This window comes from Sceloporus occidentalis, unplaced genomic scaffold (assembly GCF_023333645.1).
Source record: "Sceloporus occidentalis isolate IW3139 unplaced genomic scaffold, rSceOcc1.0.p SCAF_30, whole genome shotgun sequence".
Taxonomy (NCBI): Eukaryota; Metazoa; Chordata; class Lepidosauria; order Squamata; family Phrynosomatidae; genus Sceloporus; species Sceloporus occidentalis.
In genome coordinates, this window is record NW_028317010.1 from 10,013,569 (window position 1) to 10,027,496 (window position 13,928).

General features: G+C 39.2%; 1 protein-coding gene across 1 annotated transcript in view; it reads left to right on the top strand.

Annotated features, from left to right (window-relative positions):
* The window catches only part of LOC149299024 (bifunctional 3'-phosphoadenosine 5'-phosphosulfate synthase 2-like), a 31,358-nt gene extending 20,047 nt beyond the window's left edge, over positions 1-11,311 (top strand). Inside the window, exons 6-13 of the mRNA XM_089486831.1 lie at positions 365-483; positions 868-981; positions 1,167-1,278; positions 4,789-4,994; positions 5,778-5,913; positions 7,690-7,958; positions 9,896-10,125; positions 11,170-11,311. Coding sequence (XP_089342957.1) covers positions 365-483; positions 868-981; positions 1,167-1,278; positions 4,789-4,994; positions 5,778-5,913; positions 7,690-7,958; positions 9,896-10,125; positions 11,170-11,311 — 1,328 coding nt within the window. The remainder of the gene's footprint in view (positions 1-364; positions 484-867; positions 982-1,166; positions 1,279-4,788; positions 4,995-5,777; positions 5,914-7,689; positions 7,959-9,895; positions 10,126-11,169) is intronic.
* Positions 11,312-13,928: the final 2,617 nt, after the last annotated feature.

Sequence of the window (13,928 nt, forward strand, 5' to 3'; positions counted from 1 at the left end):
AAAACTCTTGAACTGCATTCTGGTAACAATGGAGAAACAAAAACAAGACTAATAGAAAACTATCAAAAATCAATGTTTTCATTTGTGTTTTTTTTATTACAAATATTTAAATAACGGTAGTCCTACCATTAAGCAAAAAAGCTAGAAATCCAGGTTTTTTACTTAAGAACAAAAAAAATATCAATTGCTATGTTACTTTTTGTCTCTGTGCCAAGAAGATACTCCAGCTCCCCCATTTTTTTTTCATTCTTGGTTTTGCAGCAGTGCGTTTGTAACGCGGTATCAATGTCTGATAGCCCTTTGAGTCGATACATTTGACAGAACCCTCTTCGTCTGTTTACCAAGACCTTTTTGTTGCTTGTAGGATTCACAGGAATTGACTCAGAATATGAAAAGCCAGAGGCCCCAGAACTTGTGCTGAAGACCAATGTCCACGGTGTGAATGAATGTATTCAGCAGATAGTGGAGCTCTTACAAGAACAGGTGAGGAGCATTCAGATTACTGCCTTGACTCAAAATGTGCCCCAAGAAATCCGATCAGTGTAACTAACTTGTTAGTACAGTGATTATTTTGGGGTTTATTCATTAAATGGGGAGTTGACAAGAGAGATTGCATGAGTTGCGTTTCAGCTCCTTCTCTTCACAATACATATGAAGAGCTTCTGCTGGTTGGCCCTCCATAATGCATAGTGAAATCAGAAGTCTTCTCACCCATTGAATTATACATTATACAGGACCAGCTCAGCCCCTCTGCCAGATATTTTTCTGTTTTAGTGCAGGCATTATAATTCTGCATTTTACATAAATCTTACTAAAAATATGTTTATCGTCCTTAGCATGAATTGATTGGTATCATCATTTTTTCAGTCTATTGTCCCATCTGGAGCCACAAAGGACATCCATGAATTGTTTGTGCCAGAGAATAAGTTAAAAGAAGCCAGAATTGAAGCTGATAATTTGCCTTCAGTAGAAATCACCAAGGTAAAGGTCCTGTCGGCCCCTGTGTTGCAGATTTGATATGTTTGTTAATATCTGGGGCAAATATGATCATTTTCTTCATTGCTGATTAATATTGTTTTAAATCGTCGTTAGTTTTGTATCTCTGTCTGCATATTATGTGATTGTGACTGTATTAACTCTGGGAAATATACATTGCTCCTTTCTAGGTTGACCTCCAATGGGTACAAATTCTGAGCGAGGGCTGGGCCACGCCGCTAAAGGGCTTCATGCGCGAGAGAGAATATTTACAAGTTCTACACTTTGATACCCTTTTAGACGGTAAGGTTACTTTTATCTGTATACTGTGTTATTTATTAATAATGGTAGGTCTGCGTTTTTTAATACCTTGTTTTTCTGACAAACACATAATTTTGTTATTAACTACCCCTCTTTTAATCAAAAATATATTTAAAGTACATGCTCTGTAAGAAGGTTACCTAGGATTATATAGGTACGGGGCCCCAGCCTGGGGCAATGGATAAAACATGGTTTTAGTGCTGATTTTGAAAAGTGCCCTTATTACCATAGCAGGGCGACATAGAGGCGAAAGTGCCTGGAGTAAGAAACTTGGCGGAATAATGTTTCTAAAATGATAATGTTTTTTGTCTGTAAACAATTCATATTTTTTTATGTGCCTGCGTGATGATGTATCAAAATGCACTTTTCTTTAGATTTGAAGCATAACTCTGATATATCAATGTCAAGGTACCTCGGTGAGTTACCCTCGTTTTATAAACTCGAATCCCGCAGTTCTTTAAAAAAAAAGAAACCGATCTTCACCTAATTTACCATCAACAAATGGACTTCAGTGGTTTGCACTTGTGGGAAAATGTTTCAAAAATTACTTTTATTTGCTGAAAAACAATCCAGTATAGAAAATGTGCAGCTGCATATTACAAGAACAAATGTTATAAAAAAAAAAAAAAATTCTATATGTGCAACCCACTAAATATTGCATCCTGAAAATATTCAATACGGCCAACAAAAAATGGTGTAATTTATTTGATGACGTAAATAGCGTTTAATTTTACTACCAAAAATTTTAAAAAAGCATCAGCACAACCGTACAGTGGTGACATTAAATATACTTATATACACTTTAGACTATGTTTTCGTTACTATTGGTCCTCAAGCTGCTGTAGACTATAAGCCCTATCATCCTTGGCTAGCTGGGCTAAGTGTGATATGCTCTGTGTTTGAGTAGCTGAAGGTCTAAGTTTGCTTCTTCTGTTTTAGGCAGACTGTATATTTAAGCTAAGGTGCTTAGTCTTCCGATACATACTTCAGTATATTAAATGCACCATCGCTGTACTTTGTGATCCGGTTTATGGCTCAGATTCATCAAAAGGTGACAAGGTTTGTGGTTCGGTATGGGAGGTTTACCAAGGAGGTGCTGGCGCTAAATGATACCCTACTTTAGGGTTCAGAAACTAACATCATCTGATGAATGTCTCAGTATCATTACCTACTTTGTTGGACCAACATCTTATGTGGCAACGGAGAAAAAACTAAAAAAGTATTCAAAAGTTGTGGTTTCCCTAAATGACCAACCTAAACTTGGCGTCACAAGAGAGTTGGTGCCTGCAAATCCAGATTGACCTTGGTAAACCTATTTACTGGTTATCCACACCACCCTTAGATGTATTTGTACCATCACTTTTAATTATGGTCATAAAGTTTTAATTTGTTTTTTATTTATTAGTAAGATTCATATTGTTATGTGACAAATAATTATAATAATAGACGTATACAAAGATTCTGGGCGTCTATCAACATTTCTATGCTTGGCACAATGGTTTGAGGAGATTGCAAAAAATCTCTACATTGTCCTTAAATTTAGGAGAATAGTCCAGGCTATTTGTATAAGTTTTCCTGTTGTTATATTTCAAGTGTATGGCTGATGGGGTTGGTGAAATGGTAATAAATTAGCCCTAAGACAAGGCTCTTAAATGCCTAAATTTCATGGAAAACCAAATCAAAAGAGCAGAATATTAATAAAGCCATTTCTAGACTCCATACCATGCACTATATGATGTACTTTATATGCTATTATTGAAATATTAATTTTGCATTACCTGTACATTTTACCGTATTTGCTCGATTATAAGACGACCCTGATTATAAGACGACCCCCCAAAATCTGAATATTAACTTAGGAAAAAAAGAAAAAGCCTGAATATAAGACGACCCTAAAGGAAAAAAGTTTTACCAGTAAATGCTAATTCATGTAAACTATTTTTTTAAATAAAAGCTATGATTGAGAAAAATATTTTTTTTGTTTTTATTTCCTTGTATTTTCCAACCTGTCCCCCAGTTACGCACATCTGCCCCCAGGCTTGCCACACCAATATGGCACTGTGGCCCATGATATGCCTTGTAACCCCCTATATGCCACTGTGCCCCATGGTATGCCTTTTGACCCCCTATGTGCCACTCTGCCTCCAGAAATGCCTTATACCCCTATATGCCACTCTGGCATTTAGGGGGTTAAAAGGCATATTATGGGGCAGAGTGGCATATAGGGAGGTATAAGGCATTTCAGGAGGCAGAGTGCTCTATTAAATGCCCCCTTAACGCCACTCTGCCTCCTGAAATGCCTTATACCTCCCTATATGCCACTCTGCCCCATAATATGCCTTTTAACCCCCTAAGTGCCAGAGTGGCATATAGGGGTATAAGGCATTCCAGAAATGCCCTATGTCCCCATTTAACACACACACGCGCACACACACACACACTTACCGGTGCTTTCTAATTTCCTGCTGTATTGCCGGGGCAGCGGGTTGACGTCTCCTTCCGCTGCAGCCAGAAGGAGGTGGAGTTGGCAGCGGGGGTTTGTCTGCGTCCGTCGCGGATACCTTCCCCGGCTGTCAGAGATCAGAGTTCCCCGCAACCCCCGCTGCTAGCCACACCTCCTTCCGGCTGCAGCGGACGTTGTCTACGCGGATCGCGTAGACATCAACCCGCTGCCCCGGCAATACAGCAGGAAGCACCGGTAAGTGTGTGTATGATTGGGGGGGGGGGTGAGACAGGAGGATCCAGGTCCCCTGCAGCGGTGCAGGGGATCTGGATCTTAGTCTCATAATCAGACCTCTATTTGAGGTCTGATTAGAAGACGACCCCGATTAGAAGACGAGGGGTATTTTTCAGAGCATTTGCTCTGAAAAAAACCTCGTCTTATAATCGAGCAAATACGGTAATTTTAGGTAAATTACAAAGATTTGATGTGATTACTGATTTATCTTAATGTCTCTCACTTTTTTTTCAGCATTATGTACTATAGAGCAGTACAAACACTAGTTAATAAGGATCATTGAACTACAAGACACTAATGTGACATAGAAAACAAAAAGACAACACAGAGACGACAGGGTTCCTGGCCCCACCATTTAATTGCAATTATTTTCAGCCTTATATCTGCCATACGGTGATCCAAGGGCCATCTCATTGTTTAGAAGAAGAAGCAATACATATATCTTGGGGATGTAGTTGAGTGTAAATCTAATACACAATTCTTTATGAACGTATTCATTTTAGAATAGATTTTGGTAGCAATTATATTGATGCCCCAGTATTCCTTGAAATCAGCCCATTCCTTGTTTTCGTGTTCGAGTTCGACTCGGTGGTCTTTGATCTTTAATTCTAACACCCCTGTATTTCTCCCTGAAGATCTTAACCGAAGACAAGTTAGTGGAGTCAGCTTGATAGCTGTACAGCTGCTTTCATTCTTTTCACTTATCCATTGCTGTCTATACCCTATAGATATTAATGTACAGGTTGTGTTTGCAGGAGGAGTAATCAACTTGAGCATTCCTATTGTGCTGCCTGTTTCCACTGAAGACAAGGAACGTCTGAGTGACACAAAAGCTTTTGCTCTAGAATATCAGGGGAGGAAGGTCGCCATCTTAAGAAATCCAGAATTCTATGAGCACAGAAAGGAAGAGAGATGTGCCCGTGTTTGGGGAACAACTTGTGCCCAACACCCTCATGTCAAGGTACAATTTGTGTTATCTTTTTATCTCAACATACACTGGTGGACAGAACATACCAAGATAGAACATATATGTACTTTTTGAATGATTCATGAGAAACTCTATTAATATTTGCTGAAATTATTCTCTAAAATAGATGATGGATAATTTTGGGTTCATGTTATGTCACCAAACTGGGTTCCTCTTATGTCACTGAAGTTTTAGGTCATTGATTTTGACAACATAATATTTTTGCTATTATTAATCTTATGAGAACCTCCACATTGCTAATGTTGATGGATCCTCCAAAGCCTTAATGTGTTCTACAACTGGTAACATGCTAATGTCTCCAGGAATGTCCACATTCCTCAGACACTGACTATGTGGGGAATTTAGGTTCTTCATCAGTTTCATTGCCTCCGGTTGCTCAGCCCTGCCTAAGGAATTGGTGTGAATACAGGTTTTTGGACACACAAATGTATTCCTTGATAAATGAACACTCTATGGTCTTCCAGCCCGAATATTTCAACTTGTCTACCCCCATCATTCCTTGGCTTAGAAAGGTGATAATGACATTCTTTCTAGAGGACAGACATTGTTAACAGTTGCCACTAAATTGCACTAGTTGCTTCCCAGCATCTGCCATTTTGAAAGGAAAAAGAATATTAATTGTAATGCATTTTAGTAGTATTTGCTCAATATAAAATGGGTACCCAGAAATAAACGAAGTGCACAGGCTACCCCGCCACAAATAAAATCCACATTTCGTAAACCTTGTTTTTATGGCTACCCCTTTTCATCTTTAAGATGGTGCTGGAATGTGGCGATTGGTTGGTTGGCGGAGAACTTGAGGTCCTGGAAAGAATAAGATGGGTTGATGGCTTGGATCAATATCGCCTTACTCCTCTGGAGCTGAAGCAGAAGGCCAAAGAAATGAATGCAGGTAAAACAGTGTGTCCTGACAGCCTCATACAAGGGAAATTACGCAGAACCCTGACTGTACAAAATAACCAAGACTGAGCACTCGAGTCCAGAATGGAACAACAAGGAATAATTACCATGTCACCCAACACCCACTTTCCAAAGAAATCCACAATAGTCCCATAGTGCAGAAGAGTTATTAGCAGTGAACATGGCCTCCATCATTTCTCCAACAGTGCAGAAGAGTTGCTAGCAATAAAGATGGTCTCCATTATTTTTCCCATAGTGTGAAGAGTTACTAGCAGTGAAAATGGCCTCCATCATAAGCCTGCTGCTGGGGCTTTCTTGCCCCATAGTGGCCCCTCTACGCACTGTTTATTTTATGTCAGAAGTTAATTCTTTATTTCTGCTTGTGTGTAAGATGATAAGTGGTCCCAGATGTGTGTGATATACTAGGGCATGCCAGTTTCTTGTGACGTCTGTGATTACATATTATTTGAATGAAACCTAATACTCTGTCAGGGATCAGAGCCCATGGTGGATTCCTTGAGCAGCACTTCTTGGAATGGTGAGAGCCGAAATGCATTCTCTAGAGGCACAAAATGGGTAATAAATTACCACTTTGCCATGTTACTGTAAAGTAAGACCTATAAAGGATGCAGCTGAATCTTCGAGCCATCATATTTTAAGAAAGATACAGTAGACGCGTTCCTTTTGTAGCGTGTGTAAGGATGGTTACAGAAGCTTGCAGGATCTCCCTAGCTGCTGGTTAATTGGTTCTGGTTTCCATGTAGATGCAGACCTGATAACTCACGTGAGTTAAAGTAATTATAAAAAACACAAATGTGTATCCTGAGACCAGAATGATTCCACGGTCTGCCCTCGCTGATTTACAGCAGAATACAGAAGGAAAGCGCATACTGTGACTCTACCGAAAGGAGACTCAATGGGCCGTACCTATAAAGCACAATTAGGGGGAAATGTTCAAAAAGCATCAAGGTATTATCCGGAAACTAATGCCCGTCATGCCCTAACATTTTGCCCCAGTACTCTTTATGAACATGGAAAGTGTGCTGTACAGCTCTAAGCATATTATCAGACTAACATATGGTAAGCATTAATATGTGAAGGGTCTACTTGTGGTTAGTTCGGAGTTAATGTTACTTAAAATGCACTTCTACTCTGCTTAATTTAAAAAGAGTAATAAACCAGACACCCTGCAACCCATCCACCCATGTTTTATTGACCGTTGGCGACAAATTCTGTCTGTCTTATTTCCTGTAATTCATAAATCAGTAACATGTTTCTGTGTATTTAACTTAATTATGGGGGCAAATAATGTTACATTCTTGTCACAGCAGGAAGCTGTCCTTACTTTCATTGTTCACCTTGTGTAGGTTGCGTTAGCCGCTAATCAGCTGTATTGTTTGCCAACACACCCTGCTTTAAAAACACGCAGGCTCCTATTTTATGCCCCGGAGGTGCAGACATAATTAAAATATGCGTATTCTTCCAAGGCCAGTTATATAGCTATAAGTGAATCGCTATATTACTTAATTACCGTGCTATGTGTTCCCGATACAATCCCAATGAAATACGTAATGCGGTAAGAATTTGGGGTAACCATCATTTTCATTGGACACAATAGGGCAGCCATGCAAAAGAGGGTGCATCTTGCAATAAGTGACCAGTCTAGACATCACTGTAAACTATGTGTGCTTTGTGTCTTTATGAATGAATAATAATTGTGCAATATACCTGAGCGGGTCATTAAATCTGCTCTGTCCATCTCTTCCAGATGCCGTGTTTGCGTTTCAGTTGCGCAATCCGGTTCACAATGGCCATGCTTTGCTGATGCAGGACACCAGGCGCCACCTGCTGTCCAGGGGCTATAAGTGCCCCGTGCTTCTGCTTCACCCATTAGGGGGATGGACCAAAGATGATGATGTACCCTTGGACTGGCGCATGAAGCAACATGCCGCAGTACTTGAGGAGGGGGTTCTGGATCCAAAGTCAACCATTGTTGCCATATTTCCATCTCCAATGCTGTATGCAGGACCCACTGAGGTAACTTATTTCCGTATTTTTATTGTACAGTATAATTACCTATGAATACTGTAAAATTACATTAAAATGCAGAACACTCCATATATTAAAGAAATCCCTGTGTGTATATATATATATTGCCATTATTTCTGTGAGTAATGGTTTCCATGGTTACTGCAATGGGATTTCCCCAAAAGGCTACTTCATCTGCACATCAAAAGGTAGACGCTCATCTTGAAATAGTACATTCCTTGACAGTGGGGTCAGGTTTGTTTTGTTGAGGTAACCTAGGATGAGTGTCAAAGGACACAATGGAAGCCTCCTTACAATAGAAACGATGCATGCGCCTCCTGGAAATTCCCACAATCCACACCCAGTAGCCATGATGGCCGGATCAGTCAGTGTGTTTTATGAAATGCTAACTAGAGACATTCTTCTGTTTATCTGATGAGAATCCACAAACACGCTCAAGAAATATCTTGTTAGGAGGTACTGGGTGTTGATGGAAATGGTAACCCATCTACATTTTTAAGTATTTTTTTATAAAGGCTAACAGTCCAATCTCTAATCACAGGGTGTAAGCAGGCAGTGCTGGTCTGCTTCCCAGAAGCCACTCCACTTGCAGTTGGCAGAAGAAACGCTCCCTAACATCAAATATTGGCAGCCCCTACAAGCCGAGAGAGCCAGATTCTAGCAGTCTAGCTGCCGCGGGCTACAGGAGTTTGGGAGGGGATGATGGGAGATGCCTTTCATTTCCTCATGTCCTCATTTCAGAGTTAACCTGTTAACCCATGTCAAGCTGTCTACCTAAAACCCTGCAGCTTGGATTAGTCTCGTCAACTCTATATTAGAGACCAATCTGGTTTGGGCTCAGTCCAAAATGTGATTAAACAAATAATTTAAGTTTCATGTTTGTTTTAAAACATCAGATCCGTGGGACAGTTCTCATTTCTAGAAGGTACAGCTTGTCGGGTTTTTTGAGGCTTAGATCCTTTGTAGTTGTGTATCTATCTATCTATCTATCTATCTATCTATCTATCATCTATCTATCTATCGTAATCAATGGATGAGTAGTTGTTAAAGCTATTTGTCTGGCCAATCAACTGATGGCTGTAAACTTTACAATGGTGTTTTTATGGTTGCAGAACTATGCCTATAAAAGCCACTCTAACCTTAATAAGTTTGCTATTTATGGCCCAGGTTTATTTTGTCGTTTCTTGTAACGCACCTAGTGCCAGAAAACTCCGCACCTTTCTAAAGCTTTTCTTCTATCAGGAGTAATATAAAACTAAAGGTTGGCACAAGGTAGCTTTTTAAACTATCAGAAAGCAATAAAAAGGATTTGTGTCCTCCTTACATGACGGCAGGTAGATCTGTCTGAAAGATTCAAAGAAACCGTTCTGCTGGGCAGATTCGGAAATTCTCCATGAACTTTAGGCCTGAAGACCTGGAGACGTAGAATTATTTTACCATCAGTCTTATATCCACCGGCTGAATCATCACATATCACCTGCTTGGACACAGGTCAAGCCACGGCTCAAATAAAAAACGGGTCACATCAAGTAATTTAAATTTAGAAGGGGGATTCACTTACTCGTCCGGGCGTCCCCAAGGCAAAAGCCTGCTTGTTTGTCTAATGATGGAGAGGTCACAATGCAACAACTGCCTTCGTTTTTTCACCATCGTAAAAAAAAAGTTAAAGGGTCATTAACACCACAAAGTGAGAAGAGATGTGCGAGGAGTTTTATGAATTACTGTTACATGTTTTATAGTTTCTACAATGTATAAAGTCCATACATATAAAGTGTGCCGCGTGTTTTCATTGATTACACCGCATTGTTTTGTGTTTGTGTTGCTTTAAAACACAGTACTTGCCACATCCATTGCTCATTCTGTCTTATTTTTTGGCATCTTTAATATGAAATGGTCTCACATGCCCCATCGTTGCTTTGCTGCAGGTCCAGTGGCATTGCAGAGCTCGAATGATTGCAGGGTCCAACTTCTACATAGTCGGCCGCGATCCAGCAGGAATGCCACATCCCGAAACCAAACAGGATCTGTACGAGCCAACGCACGGAGGGAAGGTACTCAGCATGGCGCCAGGACTGACTTCCGTGGAAATCATCCCGTTCAGAGTAGCTGCTTATAACAAGACGACCAAATCCATGGAGTTTTACGACAGAGAAAGGTACAATGAAGCCTTTTAAAACAAAGCGCCCCAAGACAGGTCACATAATAAATACCACAAGGAAAAACGAATAACAAATCCAAGAGGATAGTCCTTAGTCCTGATTTATTCAGAAGACTTTTACCATCTTTGGTTTATTCAATTAAATACAAGATTTAAGGAGCTTCAACTTTTAACTCAATGACTTAAAGGGCAGACCCTGGTACGTTTCTTCTGCAGAAAGGTCTGAGTTGGCCCTGCACGATGTCTCCTTCAATGAGTGATGTAGAATTGCCACCAAAGTATATACTATACAGAACTATGTCCAGCGTATACTCTTCTTGCTGGAAAATCCCATTGGGGACGGCCCTTCATAATGCATAGTGAGAACGCAACTCTTCTGTAAAATCCCCTTGAATGAATAATTTAAAAATTATTAAATTTTTTCCTGTTATGACTTCCTCATACTCTACCAAGGTATGTTAGATGTCACATGCCGCAATGGCCAGGCATTGTATACAATGCATACATTGTTTACTTTGCCTGTAAGACATGGAAAACACGGCCTCAAATGATTCTACCTTAATTCAGCGCAATCAAACCGGCCATTAAGAGGTTTACGATTTAAAGCCTTTTTAAATGGATAGATCAATCATTGAAATTACCTTTCTTAAAGTTTCCCAAACAATGGTTTTGTAATTTCCTCCCTCAGTTCATCATTTTCATCATTACTGGTAATTAAAGATTAAGAATTTATAGAGAAGAAACAAAATCGCTTTTTACAATTAGAGGGGGGAGTTCCAAAGGAAATGAGAAAACAAAATATTGAATTAAAAAAATATAGCGTGAGATTTAAGAATTAAAATGTCCAAGTACAATGATTTAAATTCAGTTCCAGATATATTTTATTCTTAGCGCAAAAACTTTTCTGCAATACAGACAAATAGAAAGTGGAATGGAATAAGAACAGAAACAGCTGTTGGCCACATGGGTTTCTCTTTTATTTCATTAAAAGTGCCCCTGTCCTATTAACCAGAATAATGTTTTTTTTTGTTTTTTTGTTAGGCACAATGAATTTGACTTCATCTCTGGAACCCGGATGAGAAAACTTGCACGTGAAGGAGAAAACCCACCTGATGGATTCATGGCTCCTAAAGCCTGGAAAGTCTTGACTGATTACTACTGTTCTTTGGAAAAGAACCATTGACCTGAAAGTGCAGAATACTGAAGCTGTAAGCTAGTTATTTTATAAAAGAAATGATTTTATATCCTAATTACAAAAAAAACTAATATTTTATAGCTTTTTTTAAATAGTTGAATAGCTCTTTTTATACAAAATAAAATAAAATACATAGCACGCCAATTTTAAAAAACAAACAAAAATCTGATGCTTAACCTTTGTGATACTGAAGTTAATATGTCAATCCTGGGTGATAAATATATATACTTTTACTACCTACTATGAAAAATATATACATTTGTAAATGTTTAGCTTTTCATAGGGAACGAAATGATATCTCTCTTACTCAGTCCCGTCTAAAAATAAATCATTAGAGTGTCCGTGTAGTCGGAGCTTGTGCAGGACTTGGTCTTTCTGAAAACTAAGGCTTAAATAAATTTTCTCTACTATTAATTTGTAAAATTATAGTAATCTCTACTATACACCATTGAAACGCATATTGAAGTTCATGGTCTTTATAGCTCTTTTTCACATCAAATCCTTTCAATTTCACAAAGTAATTTATGGCAATCATACTTATAACAATAAAGCGTAAATACATTCTAGAGTTAGGGCTTATGCTACCAATATATATATTTTTATTTTAGTAAATGGCTAAATTTGTATCAATCGCTACAAAGAGATTTTACATAAAAATGCTTTTTTCTTATATAATGATATTTGCAGTTAAAGGAAAATGCATATTTACATGCAGAGGACCAAAATTAGTATTTTTTTCAAATGAAGAAGCTAAAATTGAAATGTTCAAGATAGTTTCTGGATAATCATGAAGGACTTGCTTTTCTTGTAAAACAAACCAAAACTTGCCTTCTCTGTATAGTGTGTTGATTACGTTGTAATTGGGGTAATTCTGTAAAACTTTTTGTTTTTCAAAGCTATTTATTAAAGATGAGACTGGACTTGTCAATGTCTAACGTAATGCTGGTGTTACTATCCACATTTAATGTTAAATAAATATTTCTATATTTCTGAATGCTTGTACAAGTTTTGTGTTTTTTTAATTGTTAAATACATGAACCCACACATATTGAATTATTTAAATACATTTCTTATTTTTATTCAACGGAAATTATGGCTATTGCTAGAAAACAATATTTCCTCCTTAAGAGTCGCCAGGGACTTCAATCGTGCTGTAACTACCAATCTGGATAAAATCTACTGGTATGTATGCCTACTTAACAAAAATATAAATAGAAAAATATATTCTAGTCAGCAACAAGTATAGCAAATTGGGTAGACAAAGCACTTCACCATCTAGAACAGCACACTTTCCACCGAAAAGAAGCAATACATGAATACTGATAACGATTGTGAAGTTATACCTGCCATATGGCAACGTTTTGCCGGAATGTATACAGTGGTGGAGAGAAGGCTGATATGGTCTATGAACTGATATAGGAGAATGAATGAGTATGTGTGATTGAGGGAATGAATCTGTGAATGAATGAATTTGTGTGTGTGTGTGTGATAGCATGGATGTGTAAGTGCTGGAACCTAGGCATGATGGGACTGTGATTGCTGTTAGCAATCACACTCCTATCATGCCAAGTCAGCCAGTACATGCTGAAACCTGGCTAGCTGCCCCCTTTTGTATTGATGCTGCCAGCAGTATGGGGTCTGCACTTACAGCCACCCTGTACCAGCATGTACTGGCTGATTTGGGATGATAGGAGTGTGATTGCTAACAGCAATCTGCTAGCCGTAATCACAGTCCCATCATGCCTAGGTTCCAGCATTTACTGGTTGTCTGGGTATAAAAGAGTGTGTTTGCTGTTAGCAATCACACTCCTATCATGCCAAGTCAGCCAGTACATGCTGAAACCTGGCTAGCTGCACCCCTTGTGTATTGATGCTGCCAGCAGTATGGGGTCTGCACTTACAGCGACCATGTGCCAGCATGTACTGGCTGACTTGGGATCATAGGAGTGTGATTGCTAACAGCAATCTGCTAACAGCAGTCACAGTCCCATCATGCCTAGGTTCGAGCATTTACTGGTTGCCTGGGTATAAAAAGAGTGTGTTTGCTGTTGGCATGATAGGAGTGTGATTGCTAAGTCATATTGTTGATTTTTTTTTCCAATTGTGGTGTGTTAACGCACTAAAATTGGACAAAAAATACAACTATTAATTTATATATGATTGTTGACAGCAATCACACTCCTATCATGCCCAGCCAACCAGTACATGCTGGAATCTGGGTATGCCTGAGATTGCTGTTAACAATCATAATATACCGTATTTTTCGCTCTATAAGACGCACCTGCTGATAAGACGCACCTAGATTTTAGAGGAGAAAAAAAAAGGAAAAAATATTTTGAGCTAAAAAATGGGCTATAAAAAAAGGACATCATCCTCCCGTCATGCCTGCACAGAAAAAAGCTGGTCAGACATGATGGGAAGTGTAGTTGGACTACAAGCGCCGTACTGCGCATGCGCCGGCGCCATACGTGACACGGCGCTTGCGTCAAATCCCCCCGTCCTCTCCATCCAGTCCGCCCTTAGCCGTCGCAACGGACCAGAGAAGAGGAGAGGCGGCGACAGAGGCGGCGGTCTCCAGATGAAGACCTCCCCTGGACGGCGAAGA